Source organism: Prionailurus viverrinus, chromosome D3 (genome assembly GCF_022837055.1).
Source record: "Prionailurus viverrinus isolate Anna chromosome D3, UM_Priviv_1.0, whole genome shotgun sequence".
In the NCBI taxonomy this organism is placed as follows: domain Eukaryota; kingdom Metazoa; phylum Chordata; class Mammalia; order Carnivora; family Felidae; genus Prionailurus; species Prionailurus viverrinus.
This window is the reverse complement of record NC_062572.1, coordinates 29,195,073-29,209,000: the sequence shown is the minus strand read 5'-3', so window position 1 is coordinate 29,209,000 and position 13,928 is coordinate 29,195,073. Positions and strand designations below refer to the sequence as shown.

General features: G+C 55.6%; 1 protein-coding gene across 8 annotated transcripts in view; it reads right to left on the bottom strand.

Annotated features, from left to right (window-relative positions):
* Positions 1-8,743: 8,743 nt before the first annotated feature.
* The window catches only part of TXNRD2 (thioredoxin reductase 2), a 51,561-nt gene continuing 46,376 nt past the window's right edge, over positions 8,744-13,928 (bottom strand). For 5 of the 8 annotated variants that reach the window (XM_047826949.1, XM_047826951.1, XM_047826950.1 and 2 more), the window contains 4 exons: positions 12,349-12,420; positions 12,074-12,171; positions 10,124-10,332; positions 8,744-9,022 (listed from right to left, as the gene is read on the bottom strand). In XM_047826949.1, coding sequence (XP_047682905.1) covers positions 10,209-10,332; positions 12,074-12,171; positions 12,349-12,420 — 294 coding nt within the window. In that variant the 3' untranslated portion in view covers positions 8,744-9,022; positions 10,124-10,208. Of the gene's footprint in view, positions 9,023-10,123; positions 10,333-12,073; positions 12,241-12,348; positions 13,722-13,928 lie in introns of those variants that run through there. The other 3 variants (XM_047826956.1, XM_047826955.1, XM_047826957.1) reach the window with 3 other exon arrangements.

Genomic DNA, 13,928 nt, shown 5'->3' with positions numbered 1-13,928 from the left:
GTGTGATGTGTCCTTATCCCTCTGGCTTCTTTCAAGATTTTCTCTTTATCTTTGATTTTCAAGAGTTTGACCATGATGTGCCTTGGTGTGTTTTCTTCATGTTTATACTGTTTGAGATTTGCTGAGATTGTTGCATCTGTAAGTTGATCCAAAATTCATTACATTTTAGGTTATTGCTTCTTCAGATTTTTTTCTGCCCCATTCTCTCTCTTTTCTCCTTCTAAGCCACCATTATATTAGACTTTCTAGTATGGTCTCTCTGGTCCATATTATTTCTGTTGTCACTCTCTATTCTTTTGATTAGAGAATTCTTTCTCTGTCTTCAAGCTCATTGACCCTTTCTTCTGTCATCTCCAGTCTGTTCTTAAGGTCAGTTAAAGTCCATCCAGTTGCATTTCATTTGTTGTACTTTTCAGCTCTAGTGTTTCCATTTGGTTCTCTTTACCAAGAGATCTCTGCTTAGATCCCCTGTATTCATTCATTGTGACCACTTTTTCCTTTGAGTACTTAAACATATTTACAATAACTGTTTTACGTTTTAATTCAACATCTGAATCATCTTGGGGCTGTTTTCAATTGATTGCTTTTTTTCTTGGCTGGGAATCACATTTTCATGTTTCTTGCCCATCTAGTAATTTTTTATTGCATTCTGGACATTACAAATGGCAGTTGGTAGGGGCTTTGGATTGTTTTCTTCTGAAGCATATTGACATTGTTTTTGTTCCATTTTGAACTTTTGAAAGCTTAGTTTTATATTTGTTAGGATAGATCTGTTGCACTTCTGCCCTTAGACATAATTTTTTTCTCCTAAGGCATGGACTTCCTGAGGTTTCTATGGAGAGCCTGTGGTGTTTGCACAGTCTCCGTAGCTTGGCAGATCTTGAGATCCACACACTCTCTCCTTTGTGGTAGGCAATAGCTGAAATCTATGCTCAGCTGTTATCTTTCTACTGGACCCCTTGAGTCTCATTCATACATATGCAGTCCAGGACTCAACCGAGGATTTGAGGGGAGTTTATATGCACATTTTTTTATGGATTTTCTTCCTCATTTCGAGATTCTCTGGCTGATCCAAACTCTGTTCTCTGGAACATCAAGCCAATAGGGTTATGGCTTTCTGCTCATATTTCAGTCACTGATGCTATGCCCTGGAGAAGGCCCTCAAGGGAAAAGCAGTATAAATATGGACCTCACCCAGTGCATTTCTCTCCTTTCAAAGGTTGGATTCCCTCTAGTTTCTGCCACTTTTATTTATTTGTTGCTTAGTGCCTTGAGATAGTTATCTTTCTATTTTGTCTAGAGTTGGTCATTATTAACTATAGCAAGTAAGCCCTATATAAATTTACCAGTCACTACTCAGGCCAGCCCCTCCTTACATTTATATTATAGGCACCAATCCTGCTGTGCCTGCTTTTGTGGGCACATGGTGCCTGATGAAATGCTTGGAGAAAATCTGGTGTTCTGTTTATCTCTTGCAGTCCTGGAATGTCAGAACCAGGAGGAGGTAAGCTGAAGTAAGTTGGGTCAGGTTCTAAGCCATAACCTCTTTCCCATGGATGCATAGTGTGTGTGAAGCACATGTCCTCAGATCTTACAGAGCAGGGCATTGTGGAAATTTTGGTATTGAAAATATAACATAAATATTTCATGCTAATGTTCATTTGACAGCGGTGCTCTGAGCACCTATTATGTGCAAGGCTTTGTGCTAGGAACAAAGATGTGAATAAGGGAGGCTTCTTAGGGGTGAGAGAGAAACAGCATTTCATGGGAGCCCTAAGCAGGCCCCTTGCCAGGTGTTAGGGAAGCCTTTCTGCACTGAATCTTAACTAAGGGGGGGAAATTAGCCATGACAGAGGGTGGTGGCCCGGTTTGGGGCTGGGGGAACAGCATGGGCAAAGGCTTAAGGGCCAGATGTGTGTTGTGGGAGAGGGTACAAGGCAGGAGTAAGATGAGCCACCACCCAACTCATTGAGTGCCTCCACTGCCGCCATTTGTACTTAGTAGCAGCCCCCCCGAGGGTGGGATGGGGGTCTGGGCTTGTTTGAGCTGGTGAAGGCAGGACTCACTCACACTGTGCCAGAGCCTCCCAGTAAGCCTCCCTCCTTGATGTGCCTGGGCATCAGGGAGCTGACAGGTAAGCATCTTTTGAGGAAAATAAGGTGCTGGATGGGACCCTGACTTCCAAAGAACAGGCCGACATGAACAACACACTCCATTTATACACCATCTCCCCTGCCAAAGACTTTGAAAATCAAATACTCCCCAAGCTATGGAAACCCAACCACTGGCTGATTGTTAAGACTTTATTATTATAATCACCCAGCCCAATTCCAGCCACCAAGGGCAGAACAATGAGCCATTGAAGCCGCACGGAGGTCTTGCCTTCTATCCACTCTCTCCCACGGCAGGGACTGGGCGCTGAGGCCTCCATGAGGAGGATGGCAGCATGCCTGTGTCCTGGCTGCACCATTGCACCCCATGGGGACTTCTGGGGGGTCTAGGCATCGGTCTCACTCATCAAGTGGGAGGCCCCAAGAAAACACATCTGGACGTTACTTTGATCTCCTCACATTCTGTCCCATATCTTGACCCTGGTAGCTTAGGAGCTAATTACATCTGCTTTGGGAAATTTATGGGTATGAAAATTCCTCAAAGATGCTAAAGACCACGAGGCACCATTAACTGTTCTCACCACACGTGGCCTGCATGCCTCACTAATAAAATTATAAAAAGGGAGACTATGGGGTGCCCTCTGCTGGGGTGCTCACACCCATGTGCCTGATGTCCAGTGCCTGAGAGCCCTGGCTGGGTAAGTGGCCAGTGGTGAAGGCAGGGAGCTGGGCCCACTTGGCTCTTGACACCCAGCTGCTGTGTAACAAGGTCACACCGTCTCTTGTTTATGGTCCCACTTTCTTCCCAAGCATTTGGTGTTATTTGATCATGAGTTATAAGCCAGACATCATGATTTTATTAGGAAAAAAAAAAAAAGCCCTTAATTTTGTGGAACTGCAAGGCCGGATCACTGTCCTGTGAAACTCTAGAGGCCAGAACCTCAGCAGTCTTGAGCTGGGCCTGCCTTGCCAGTCTTTTCTGCTGTCGCTGCTGGCTTTGCATTTCCTGCCTGGGAAGAGGCCGGAGCAGGACCAGCCAGGCAGCAGAGGGCTTGGCTGTTTCCTGAGCTCCCATGAGTTTATCAGAGTTCAGTTTTTACCCTTGAGTGCCCAGCTCTCTGCACTGTCCCAGAAGGTCAGCCCCAAACACGGTAGGCACATGGGAGGGGGTCCTCGTGCTGCCCATTCAGATGGCGCTGGGATGGCTGCTGGGACCCTGGCTTGGATTTCGGGATTAGGGAAACCCAAGCACCGTAAACCACGTTGGGGCTGGGATTAGACGGGCTCAGCTCTAAGATGCTTTGCTGGGCCCCATGGGCTGACGCAACGGCCTCTTCACTGCCCTTGAAGGCACAGGTGCTTGGCCGGGAACCAGGCCATGCAGGGCTCCCAGAGCCCTCGGGTGGAGGGACCAGTAACCTGAGAGCTTAGCAGTGGCTGGGCTGCGCAGCAAGGGCTGGTTGATGGGGGAGGAGTGGGCACAGGCAAGAAAGGGTGGCGAGTCCGACCTGCTCAGAGGGATTCTGCGGGGAAGTGCAAGAAGCAGCATCTGTAAAATGGTCCCCAAGTCCTGTGTCCTCCCTCCCAGGGCTGTCCCAGAGATCCAGAGCATCAACTGGAGCAAGTATGGCCCCCTGGTGGACCCTGGCTACTTGGCAGTGGGTGGCACATCTATTGTCACTCTTGCTCCCTGAACATCAGTCATGTTGCTAGCCTAAGGTGGGTGCTGTCTGTGGCCCTTGGGAGCCCAGGGAGTCTGCTGCATGTCCTTGGCCTTTGGCGAACTTTCGCCATCATGGTGGGATCTGGAAACAGGAAGTAGTGACACCAGTCACAGCTGCTGGGTGGGGAGGCTGGCCCTTCAGCCTAAGGTGAGGCCCAAGGAGTGCTGGGTGTGGGTCCTCCAGCAGAGATGGGGGGGGGAGCACGGGCACCAGCCCCTCCACACTCACAGGTGTGACCTGGCCTGTATGCATGAACTGCTGTCTCTTTCAGTTCTCTCAATTATCTATCTTGACAGTTCTTGCCTGTTGAAGAATCTTAAGAGACTAGCCTCGTTATCTCCACAGCTTGCGGCTGGATCTTCCCCAAAGTTACCTGTGCAGCTCCCTCCTTCACTAGCCTGTTTGAGGGGGCACCCAGCAGCTTGCCCACCCCATCAGCCTGCCCAGTCGGAGCTGGGATGCCTAGCCTGGGCCGTGGGCAGCACAGAGCTGGTGTCTGCATAACTTTGGGGGAAGCACCCCACCCCCACACCTGTGAAAAAGCCCGGTAGAGAAGCCGCTCACATGGAGCGTCAAGCACGTCCCTCAGCTTGGGTGTGCAGAGGGGCCTGGGGTGGGCAGGGCCTGTGTCCCATTCCTCCGCCCCTCCCTGACCCAGGAGGGCAGCATCCAAGGCGTATCTGTTTATTTATTGATACCCCTGCCTGGTACAGGATGACCTAAGGCAGTTCCTAGGAACACTCGGCATCCAGCAAGAAAGCCCAGGTCTCAGATAGTGGCAGAGGAAGAAACAAGGGTGGGGCATAAAGTGCTGCCCCCATGAGGCCTGTCGTCTGACTCTGAGCTTCCTCTACAAGGCAGCTGCTTGGCACTAGCATCAAGGGAAACCTGATGAGGATGGGGAGGAGGAAGGCCAAGGGAGGGAAGATGGGGGAAGGAGAGGAGGGGAAGGAGAAGGGGGAGATAGAAGCAGACCTCCAGCCCAAAGACTGTAGGGGCCACTTTCTCAGCCCAGAGTGCTTGTGACCCCACCAAGAGGGCTTGGGGCTGTGGCAGATCCTGGAACAGCAGCAGGAGCAACCTCTGGTGGTTGGCCTCAGGGTGGCCTGTCAGCTGAGGGTCAGGGCCATGGGTGGGCAGGCAGTGGGGTCCCTCGTGGCATAAGGCTAAAGGCTGGCAAGGCTCAGTCCTGCAGGTGGCTCCAGGGGAGAGACACCTGGTCTTGCGTTGGGATGACTACACCCCTTGCCCTGTCCCTGATTCTGGCCTCTGTGCCAGTACGGCTTGGCCTGAGGTGAGGGAAAAGCCACTGACCCCACAGGCTGGAGTCCACAGCCTGTGAGTTTGGGGCCAGGAGTGAGCATCTTCCTCTGAGGCTGGGGGGCTGCTCCCTAAGAGCCAGGCCCAGCTTAGGCCCCAGAGGTTGCCACGTATGCGAGCATCCTCACCATGTGGATCAAGAATTGCTTCACACAGAGAACACCCTACTGCTGCTTGCTCACCTGGGGTCGGGGGTGGGGGTGGGGGTGGGGAGGGATTGGCTCCCGACCTGTCTCTGGCAGTGACTAGCCCACTGCATCTCCTGTGTATGCCCTGACCAGGACCCAAGGGTGAGCCAAGTGGGAACAGTGGGCACTGACAAGGAAGAAGGTAGGTGGATGGAAAGGGGCACTCAAGGGGGCCCAGGGTGGAGAGGGGTGGGGGTGGTGGTTCCCAAAGGGACACAGAGATGAGTGGGAAAAGTCTGGGGCCTGGGATGCTTGGCTGCATCTGAGTGGGCCAGCTTGGGGAGATAGAAATGGCCCCTAGCAGCCCGGCCCCCACCCTGGCCTGGACCCCGATTATTAGTCCAGCATAGAGGAATCTCTTGTAATGTACTTGTAAGAACTAGATGCCTACATGGGTGCTTCCCGTAAGTGATATGAGTGTGGGGCAATGAGCCCTGCAAGGGAGCCCCCTGACCAGAATGGGCCAGGCACCCTGAACAGGGTCTGGAGGACTCAGTGACATGGCCTGGTGGCCCAAGTCTCTGGAGATGACACAGCTTGTGATGAGCATACTGGCCCTTGACTTGGGCATCCTTTTTTGCAGGGTTCTGGACTGCCTGCTCAGCGGCAGGTCCTCACAGCTCAGTATGAGCCAGGGGCGAGGGTCTCAGTCCTGCCCCCAGGGCCTGCTTCAGGCTGGGGAGTGGGCCAGGGCCCAGGGCACTGGTCACAACTTTGAGCTGCTGCCTGAGCCAAGTGAGGGACCCCACGGACCTCAGGGGCAAGCCTGAACCCGAGGCCACTGGCACAGACACTGAGCTGCAGGTGCCAGCCGACGCCAAGCTGTTTCTCATGGGGTAACTCCACCAGTGAGGGCCCCTGGCCCCTGGCCCCTGGTCACTTCCTCAGCCAGGCCTCCCCAGTCATGTGAAAACATGGCTGAGGCATGTGTAGGGACAGCATCTCCCACTAGCTACCCAGCAAGGCAGGGAGTCCCAGCAGGGCTGTGGAATATTGGGGGTCATCAGCAACTGTGGAGGGTTTAGAGGGCCTGCAGGCTGAGCATCTGGGCTACCTTCTGTGGGCTGATGCCCACTCCATCAGCTCCAGATATCTGCCTCAGACCCAGCCTGCCCCTCCCTTGCTGAGTCCTTTAGGTCCTTGATAATAACTTGTCATCCCTTCTCTGTGTACCCACCTTCCTGGGGCCCTCAGGACCATTGTGGACAGTACCTCATGGGGCTAGGGGAAGGAGGGGGGTAGTAGGTGACCAGAGGGTGACCTGCCCCCCTTCACGGCAGAGGGTGAGGCAGGGAAGGTATAGCTTGGCCTCTGAGCAACAGCGATCCCCCCCCACCCCACCACCACACCCCTACATCATTGTGAAATCTGGAGCCATAGACAGAAGTGTGCAGGACAGCACCGGGGATAATTACAGGTTACACCAAACAATCTGAGAAATTAAAATTATATTTTCATTGCACCATAAAAACATGCAAAGATGGAGGGAAGGCGGCCCTGGAGCCAAGTGGACAGCACCTGGCCAGTGCTGCTCTGGCTCCTTGGGAGGAGGAGAGCAGGGCAGGGCTGGGCCCAGGGAGGGGGCCTTGGGTTACACGGTGAGTCTGGAGCCAGGTGGTCCCTGGGACACGCAGAACAGAAACCACTGTGGCCCAACACATCTGTCCTGCTCCCCATGCTCTTGCTCAGACTTGAGACCCAAGTATGTGACCTGCCTGAGTGCTGGGCAGGGGACCTTGAGCTGTCATCCCTAGGGCCCACCGGGGCAGTAGGAGCATGTGGGACATTCAGGGTGCTGAGCCCCATGGCCAGGCAGGCATATACTAAAGCAGCATATGGCCCGGAAGGTGGCCCAGGTGATGGCAGTTGTCAGGGCTGGGCCTTTTGTGGCAGACTTTTGCATGGAATGCCCATTGGCTTTGTGAATTGGGCCAGGCCTCTGCCCACAGTTTGCCAGGAAGGTGTGAGTCCCCATACAGGGGGAGCCAGTGGGCCTGAGGCCTCCTGGACAGGGGCTGTGGAGCCTCAAGGCCACATAGGACGCATCCCTCAAGAGGTGTCCTGAGTCCCCGCATGACTAGACAATGAGGCTGGCAGGGCGCAGCACCGCAGATGCTTCTTTCCTTCCTAGAGGAAGACACAAGCTGGGTGAACTGGCCGGACACAGTGTGGAGACAGTGGCTGTTACAGACACAGCAAGTGTGCTGGAGCAAGGTCTGTTCTAGGGCAAAGGGTGCCTGGAGAAAACCGCTGGTGGTGGGGGACTGTGGGGTCAAGGACACGGGGCTGGCGCTCTGGCTGACTGGTGGCATGAGCAGGGAGGTAGAAAGTCCTTGCCCCAGAGACTGCCTGGTGTGTGCTGATGGCTCCCACACAGGCTACATCATTTCTACCATCGTGAAAAACAACGAAGCCACTTCAAGTTCCTTGTTTGCCCCATGGCAGGGGCCCAGCCCAACTCCAAGGGGGCCCTCCTGACACCCCCAGCAGCTCAGCTACGTTAGCTGACCTCCCTCTGCAGACCTCACCCTTTGCCTCCAAGGCAGGGGAACGCCTCACCCCCAGTGCACATGGGAGCTTTCCCTGCACCTTCCAAGGCAGGGGCGCGCCGCCAACCGTGCGTTAAATGGGACACGGCTGATCTCTTGCCGCACTTGTCAAGAGTGTGCTGGCCCAGCCCTGCACTCGGCATCTTAATTGGGCGTCTGAGAGCTCCTGCACACGCTTCACACCAAGCAGGCGAGTGTCTGAGGCTCCCGTAGGCCCATTAGGTGCAAAGACATTCCTTTGTTCGCTGACAAGCAGGGTCCCATCCAGGGCTCCCGGGCGGGTAGACTAAGTGATGTTTTCTTAAGGAAGACACAAGATTAACCACCACTAAAGCCCCAGCACAATGCAGGGCCCTGCCCGTCACTGTCAGCACTGTCTCTCTGCAGTGACTGACAGGTGCGGCCGGGTGCCGAAGGGCGCTCCCTCGACCCATCAAGCCTCAATGTGCAGGATTAGCCTGAGCACAGCAGACAAGCTGGCTGGGAGGGCCACAATGGAAACGTAATGAGATGCCTGACGTTCAGGGGACAGAAAGCCTCCAACACCCCTGCCAACTCCTGTCACTGGGCCACACCACTGGCAGGTTGCTCTGGAACAAAGCCAGTGGCTTCCCACCCCTCAAGGGCCTGCCTTGCTGTGAGATGCACAGAGACCCAGCAGAGGGCCCTGGGAGGGACAGCCATGCTCCCTGTGCCTGGGAGAAAGGGTCAGGGTCTTCTGAGGCGTGGCTGTGGGGTTTGGGGTGGGGGGGGTATGGGGTGTACGTGTGACAGGCTGGGCAGCCAGGCCCCACCCCCACCTGGGTCATCCTGGGGGAGGGGTGCATCAGGGACAGCACAGGTGGAGCATATGTCAGGGAAACACCCTCTTTATTTACATTCCAGAGACACCAGGGGGGCTCGGACATGGACAGCCCACAGGGTGGGTTTCTGTGCACATCATCATCTTCTGGCATCAGGGGCCTGGCGGGGCTGGCCCAGGCAGGAGGGTGTGTGAGGTCAGGGGCTGACAACCCTTGGAGCCATCCCTGCAGGGCACACAGGGGGTCGGTCCAGACGCCACCCACGCTGACTACCTCAGGGGCTCTCCAGGCAGAGGTGAGGCTTGCCCAGGCTCGGCCTTCTACGTCCTGCAAGAATGGGGGGTCAGCAAGGGGTAGTCAGGCCATCCCTGCATTTGTCTGGCCATGTCTCCGGTGCCCATACACAGGGACCCTCTGGGGACAGAGGAGAAACAGGCCCCAGGGAGAACCCCTACCCCCACACCCCCCTCCCCGGATTGATGCGTCACAGGGACACCGTACTGTCAAAAAATATTCTGGAATGATAAAAATTTATGGCAGGCTCTTAACATAACAGCTCTGTTAGGTGTGATATTCTGGTAGGCGTTTCCTCAGGATACCCTTTGTTTGTATCAAGGGCAGCCCTGGCTGGGGGGCTGTGGGCCTGCGCCCGAATCCATGGGACCCTCAGCTGCCACTCAGCCCTTGGGCCTGCCTGAGGGCATCTTGTGGAGTGTTCCCCATTCAGTCTATAGTCTGCATCAGCTCTCAGGAGCTGAACCCCAGGAGGGGCTGACAGCCACAGCAGACACCCCAGGCCAGGCCGTGGAAGCTTCGAGGATGCTCTCACATCGACAGCTGAATAGGCGCTGACCACATGCAACCTTTTAGCAGGGGTCAGGGAGGGTCTCACTAATTTCTTCCTCCTCAGAAGAGGGCTGGGATGAACATACCCCGAGGCTTCCGGCTGCCACCTTCCCAGCCTGACTTTGAAAAGCCCTAACAGAACCAGATGTGCGGTGACTGCCGTGCTCAAGGCAGCATCTCCACCTTCTGGGCAACAGGGAAACAAGCCGGCACTGCTCTGCGCAGAGCAAAGCTGGAGGGAGGCACGTTCCGCCTGCCCGGCAGCCCACTGAGCTCAGCGGGGGATGCTTTCCACACCCAATGCCCCTCCTGTGGTGTGAGCCCAGCCTCAAGACATTTCCTGCATCTGGGGAGCAGTGGCAGCCAGGCCAGTGTCCGGGGGTGCCCTATGGAGGGTGAGGCCCTCAAATGGCCTCCTTCCCAGCCCTGTTTCTTCAGCCACTGTGGCCTGGGCACAGGGCTCACATGTCTGAAGCGGCACGGCCGCTCCATGTACCCGGAGAGAACAGTTTGGCACCCTACCCCCGCCCCCCCCCCACTACTGTTCCATCCTTAAACACAGAGCCTACCTGAGCTACATACCTGGATCTGAGCCTCAAAAGAGCCTGGTTGTGGGGGCGGCAGGCACGCCGTGTGCCCTTGGCCTGGCAGGGATGGCTGCCTACCCTCAGCAGCCTGTCACAGTAGGGTCCAGGCCCGAGCGCTTGGAGATGTGCAGCTTAGCTACCTCCTCAGCGCAGGTTGGGTGGATGCCCACTGTCCGCATCACCTGCTCGTAGGAGGCCCGGCACCTGCACACAGGGGGACGGAGGGACTCAGGCGATGAGTCAGCACAAGGAGGCATGTCCACAGCATCCCGTCCCTCTGAAGATGTCACCCAGGGGAGGGCCTCAGAAGTCACAGTCCCCTCGCTGCTCCCCAGTCCTGGCCCCCACCCTGTCTTCCCCAGCCAGTGGCCAGGAACGGCTGCCAACACCCACGTGTCTCCCAGCAAATGCCAAGCGGCTCCACGTCAGGCCCACTTCCTACCTCCCCCCTCCCTCCCTCACTCCATCCTGGCCTCCTGCTGCTCCCAGCCCACTGGGCACAATCCCAGCTTGGCCCATGGCTCCAGCCGGTTCTTCTGTGGGCCTGTTCCCTCTCCCTGCCAAGGTGAGGCTTGACCTGCCTGCTCCGGCAAGCCTGAGCCCACTTACTACTATAGCCTGCACCGGCCCAGCCCCCTGCCCGGTCCTGCTCACCTTGCTCTTCTGGTCAGCACTCTTCTCACACACATGCCTCCCTGCACCCTCAGCAGCGACCACCCCCCAGGCACAGCGACCACCTCCTCGGAGGCACAGGAAGTGTGGACTCCCCACAGGGCGCTTCCACTCTCCACAGACAAGGCTGAGACAAACAACCCTCTTCTGTCTCTGCACGTGTTAGAATATCTGACATGAACAAGTGTGTGCATTTCAAATGTGGACCGAAGGTTCCCAGTGGGAATGTCCAGTTCACACCCTCCTCTTGATGGTGTCTGAACATGAACACTCCACCAATTTGCTCAAACCTTCAGCATCTCCACTTGCAGATGCTAGAAAACAATCACCACTGGACTGGACGGTGTCAAACCTTCACTGGCCAAAATGGTTTCTTGGTATTTTAATTATATTAAAAATTCCAAATAAGACACAGCAACTTTCTACTTTTTCTACTAATTTCCTTTTCCTGTGACTTGCCCATTCATGTTCTTGATCTTCCTATTGGCTCTGTCCTATAATTGTTATTGTTACCAGGTGCCTGGCCCACCCAGTGGCTTCAATACTCCCAGGGCATCTGTACTAAACCCTCACAGCCCCATCAGCATTCCTGGGTATGGGCCCTGCCGCTCTAGCTCCTGCCCTTTCCTACTTCCTACTTCCTACCTGCCCCCCCGCCTCAAGCTCCAAGGCTGGGTCCTGGCCACAGCCACAAGCCCCAAGCACATATGGGGCTCCAGGTGGCCCAGGAAGCCCTTCCTGGTTTCCCCACTGCCGCTTCACCTTTCTACCCTCCTGCCTCTGACAGCCCCACACCCCACTGCCCCAGACAATTCACCTCCACCCAGAGACTCCATCAGCAAAGGCTCCAGGCAAGCCTGGGGACCTGGGACCCTACAAAGCACAGCTTGTGTCCAAGGCCCAGCTCTGGAAAACACATGCTGGCCCTGGGGCAGCTCTCGTCAACCTCGCTCATTACTGACTGGGTGCTTTGCCATGTGAAGAAGGGCCCCAACCCTGCTCATTCTGAGTAGAAAAGACCCAAACTGTGACCAACCCCCAACCACCACCCTGGGTGATCAGGGACATGGGCTTCTCGCTTTGCTCCCCAGGTGGCCCGGCTGCCTCTCATGTAACACGACGTGCCACATCTGAGGAGACGCTCTGCTGAAAACACGTACAATGCTACATAAAAGCAACACCAACATGGCAGACTCCCAACTGCAGAGCCACCAACATTCGGAGGGACACCAGTCTGGGCATTGCACAATGGCTGACATTTCTCTAGACTTACTTGATCCCCAGAGCAAATCCTTGAGTGACTTCACCTGCATTGGGGCCGAGGAAGTGCAGGCCCAGCACCAGCTGTGGGGGCTTCCGCAGGCACACCATCTGAAAGCCACACTGTCAACTGCCAGCCTGGCTGGAGACAGGACCCCGGGGCTGCACGCACGGCCCTGTCTTGGGGGCACGGGTGGTTGCATGGAGCTTCTCCACCCGTGGGTGCCAGCTCTTTCCCTGCCTCTCACCTCCTGGCATGCCCCAGTCCAGGCCCATGAGGACACTTACCTTTATGTAACACTGGGATGCATCCCGTTCTGCCACTGTGAACTCCAGTGGTTTATAATATGCATGATAAACCTAAGTGACAAGATAACGATTCCTGGAGTCAGTAGCCTCATAGGCATTTTACAGGTCCAGTGAACTGCGTGGATGTAGTGGGAGCCCAGAACTGCCCACTTGGCCTGCAGGTTGTGGTCTGGGGCAAGGACATGGCTCAGCTGGCCATGGATAGCACCCCTCTCTCTCCCACACAAAGGTAGACTGTGGCTGGAGCCACACTGTCTGCAGGACAGACCCTCTTCAATCCAGGCCCAAGACCCCTACCGATCACAGTAGCAAAGTGGGCACCAGATTGGCTAAGTGCAGTCCACTGTGACAAGTCACAGTCTGAGGCTCAACATAGGACACGGTGCCCCCAGGAGTACACACCAGGTGGATGTTGCAGAGTGGACGGGGTGACTGCGGACATTGGAAGGGGATGTCCAGCCCACCCAGTGGCTCTCTGGCCTCCTGAGGGCACTCTGGTGCTTGCTGGGCCCTCACTTGAGCAAAGAGGGGGAGGCAGATGTAGGGAGGCCCCCGGGCCACACTGGAGCTGTCGGACAAAGGCTTTCAGCACCCGAGAAGGGTTCGACAGCGTGTTCGGGGCTGCGGCCGAGTAAAAAATGAGCAGGGCGCTCACATGTGCTGCACAGCCATTATTAATTAATGGAACTTCAGAGAATATTGTTCTAACTAAGACAGAATTGAAAAGAAAACAAACAAAGGGTATTTGGCCATTCAACATTGTGAAACATAAAACAACATTATAGAATGCCATGAACATATGTCCCCATGTACTTGTGATGAATCAAACAAAAATAGCAAATACAGTGCTGGGGGGAAGGCCGGCCTGTCAGGCATGGCCCGTTGATGGAGGGGACCGGGGCGCTGGGGCAAGGGGCAGGCCCTGGAACCCAGTGACTCATTCCCAAAGGACACCAGGCCCACATTGGTGGCCACACGGGGTCTGGTTTCTCCTGGTCCGTCTGCAAGCTGCTGCAGTAGCAAGATGAAGCCACACGGAAGGCTCTCAGCATGCACAGCCTGGCAGGTTTCAAAGGCTCCTGCATCCTGCTGAGCCACCTGGGGCACCTCCTGGGGCCACCCCAGGCCACAGCAGGCCAGCTGAACAGATTCCAGAAGCAGCCTTCCTCTAGGGTGAGTACCTGGTTACTGGGCTATTGGGGGCCAGTGAGCGCTGAGTACCAAGTCTGGGCTATTGGGGGCCTGTGAGCGCTGGACGAATCTCAGATAAGGAACCGAGGCAGGGGTGGCAGGAAGGTGGAGGTACCCGAGGGCAGGGCCAGGTGGGGCAGGGTGGAGGTGGAGAGCAGCAGCTGGAGGGCAGGAAAAGGTCAGAGGGTAAGAGAAGCCTTTCCAGGTGGAGGGAGACACATGCCCCTGTGAGGGGGACCACAACCCAAATGTGCCTTCGTTTCTGGGGCTGTCCTCCAGCAATCCGCCCTACATATCCCTTCATACCATATCTCAGCCATCACTCGGGGCCCCCCTGCCCTACCCTGCCAAACTTCAGGCCCTGGAAA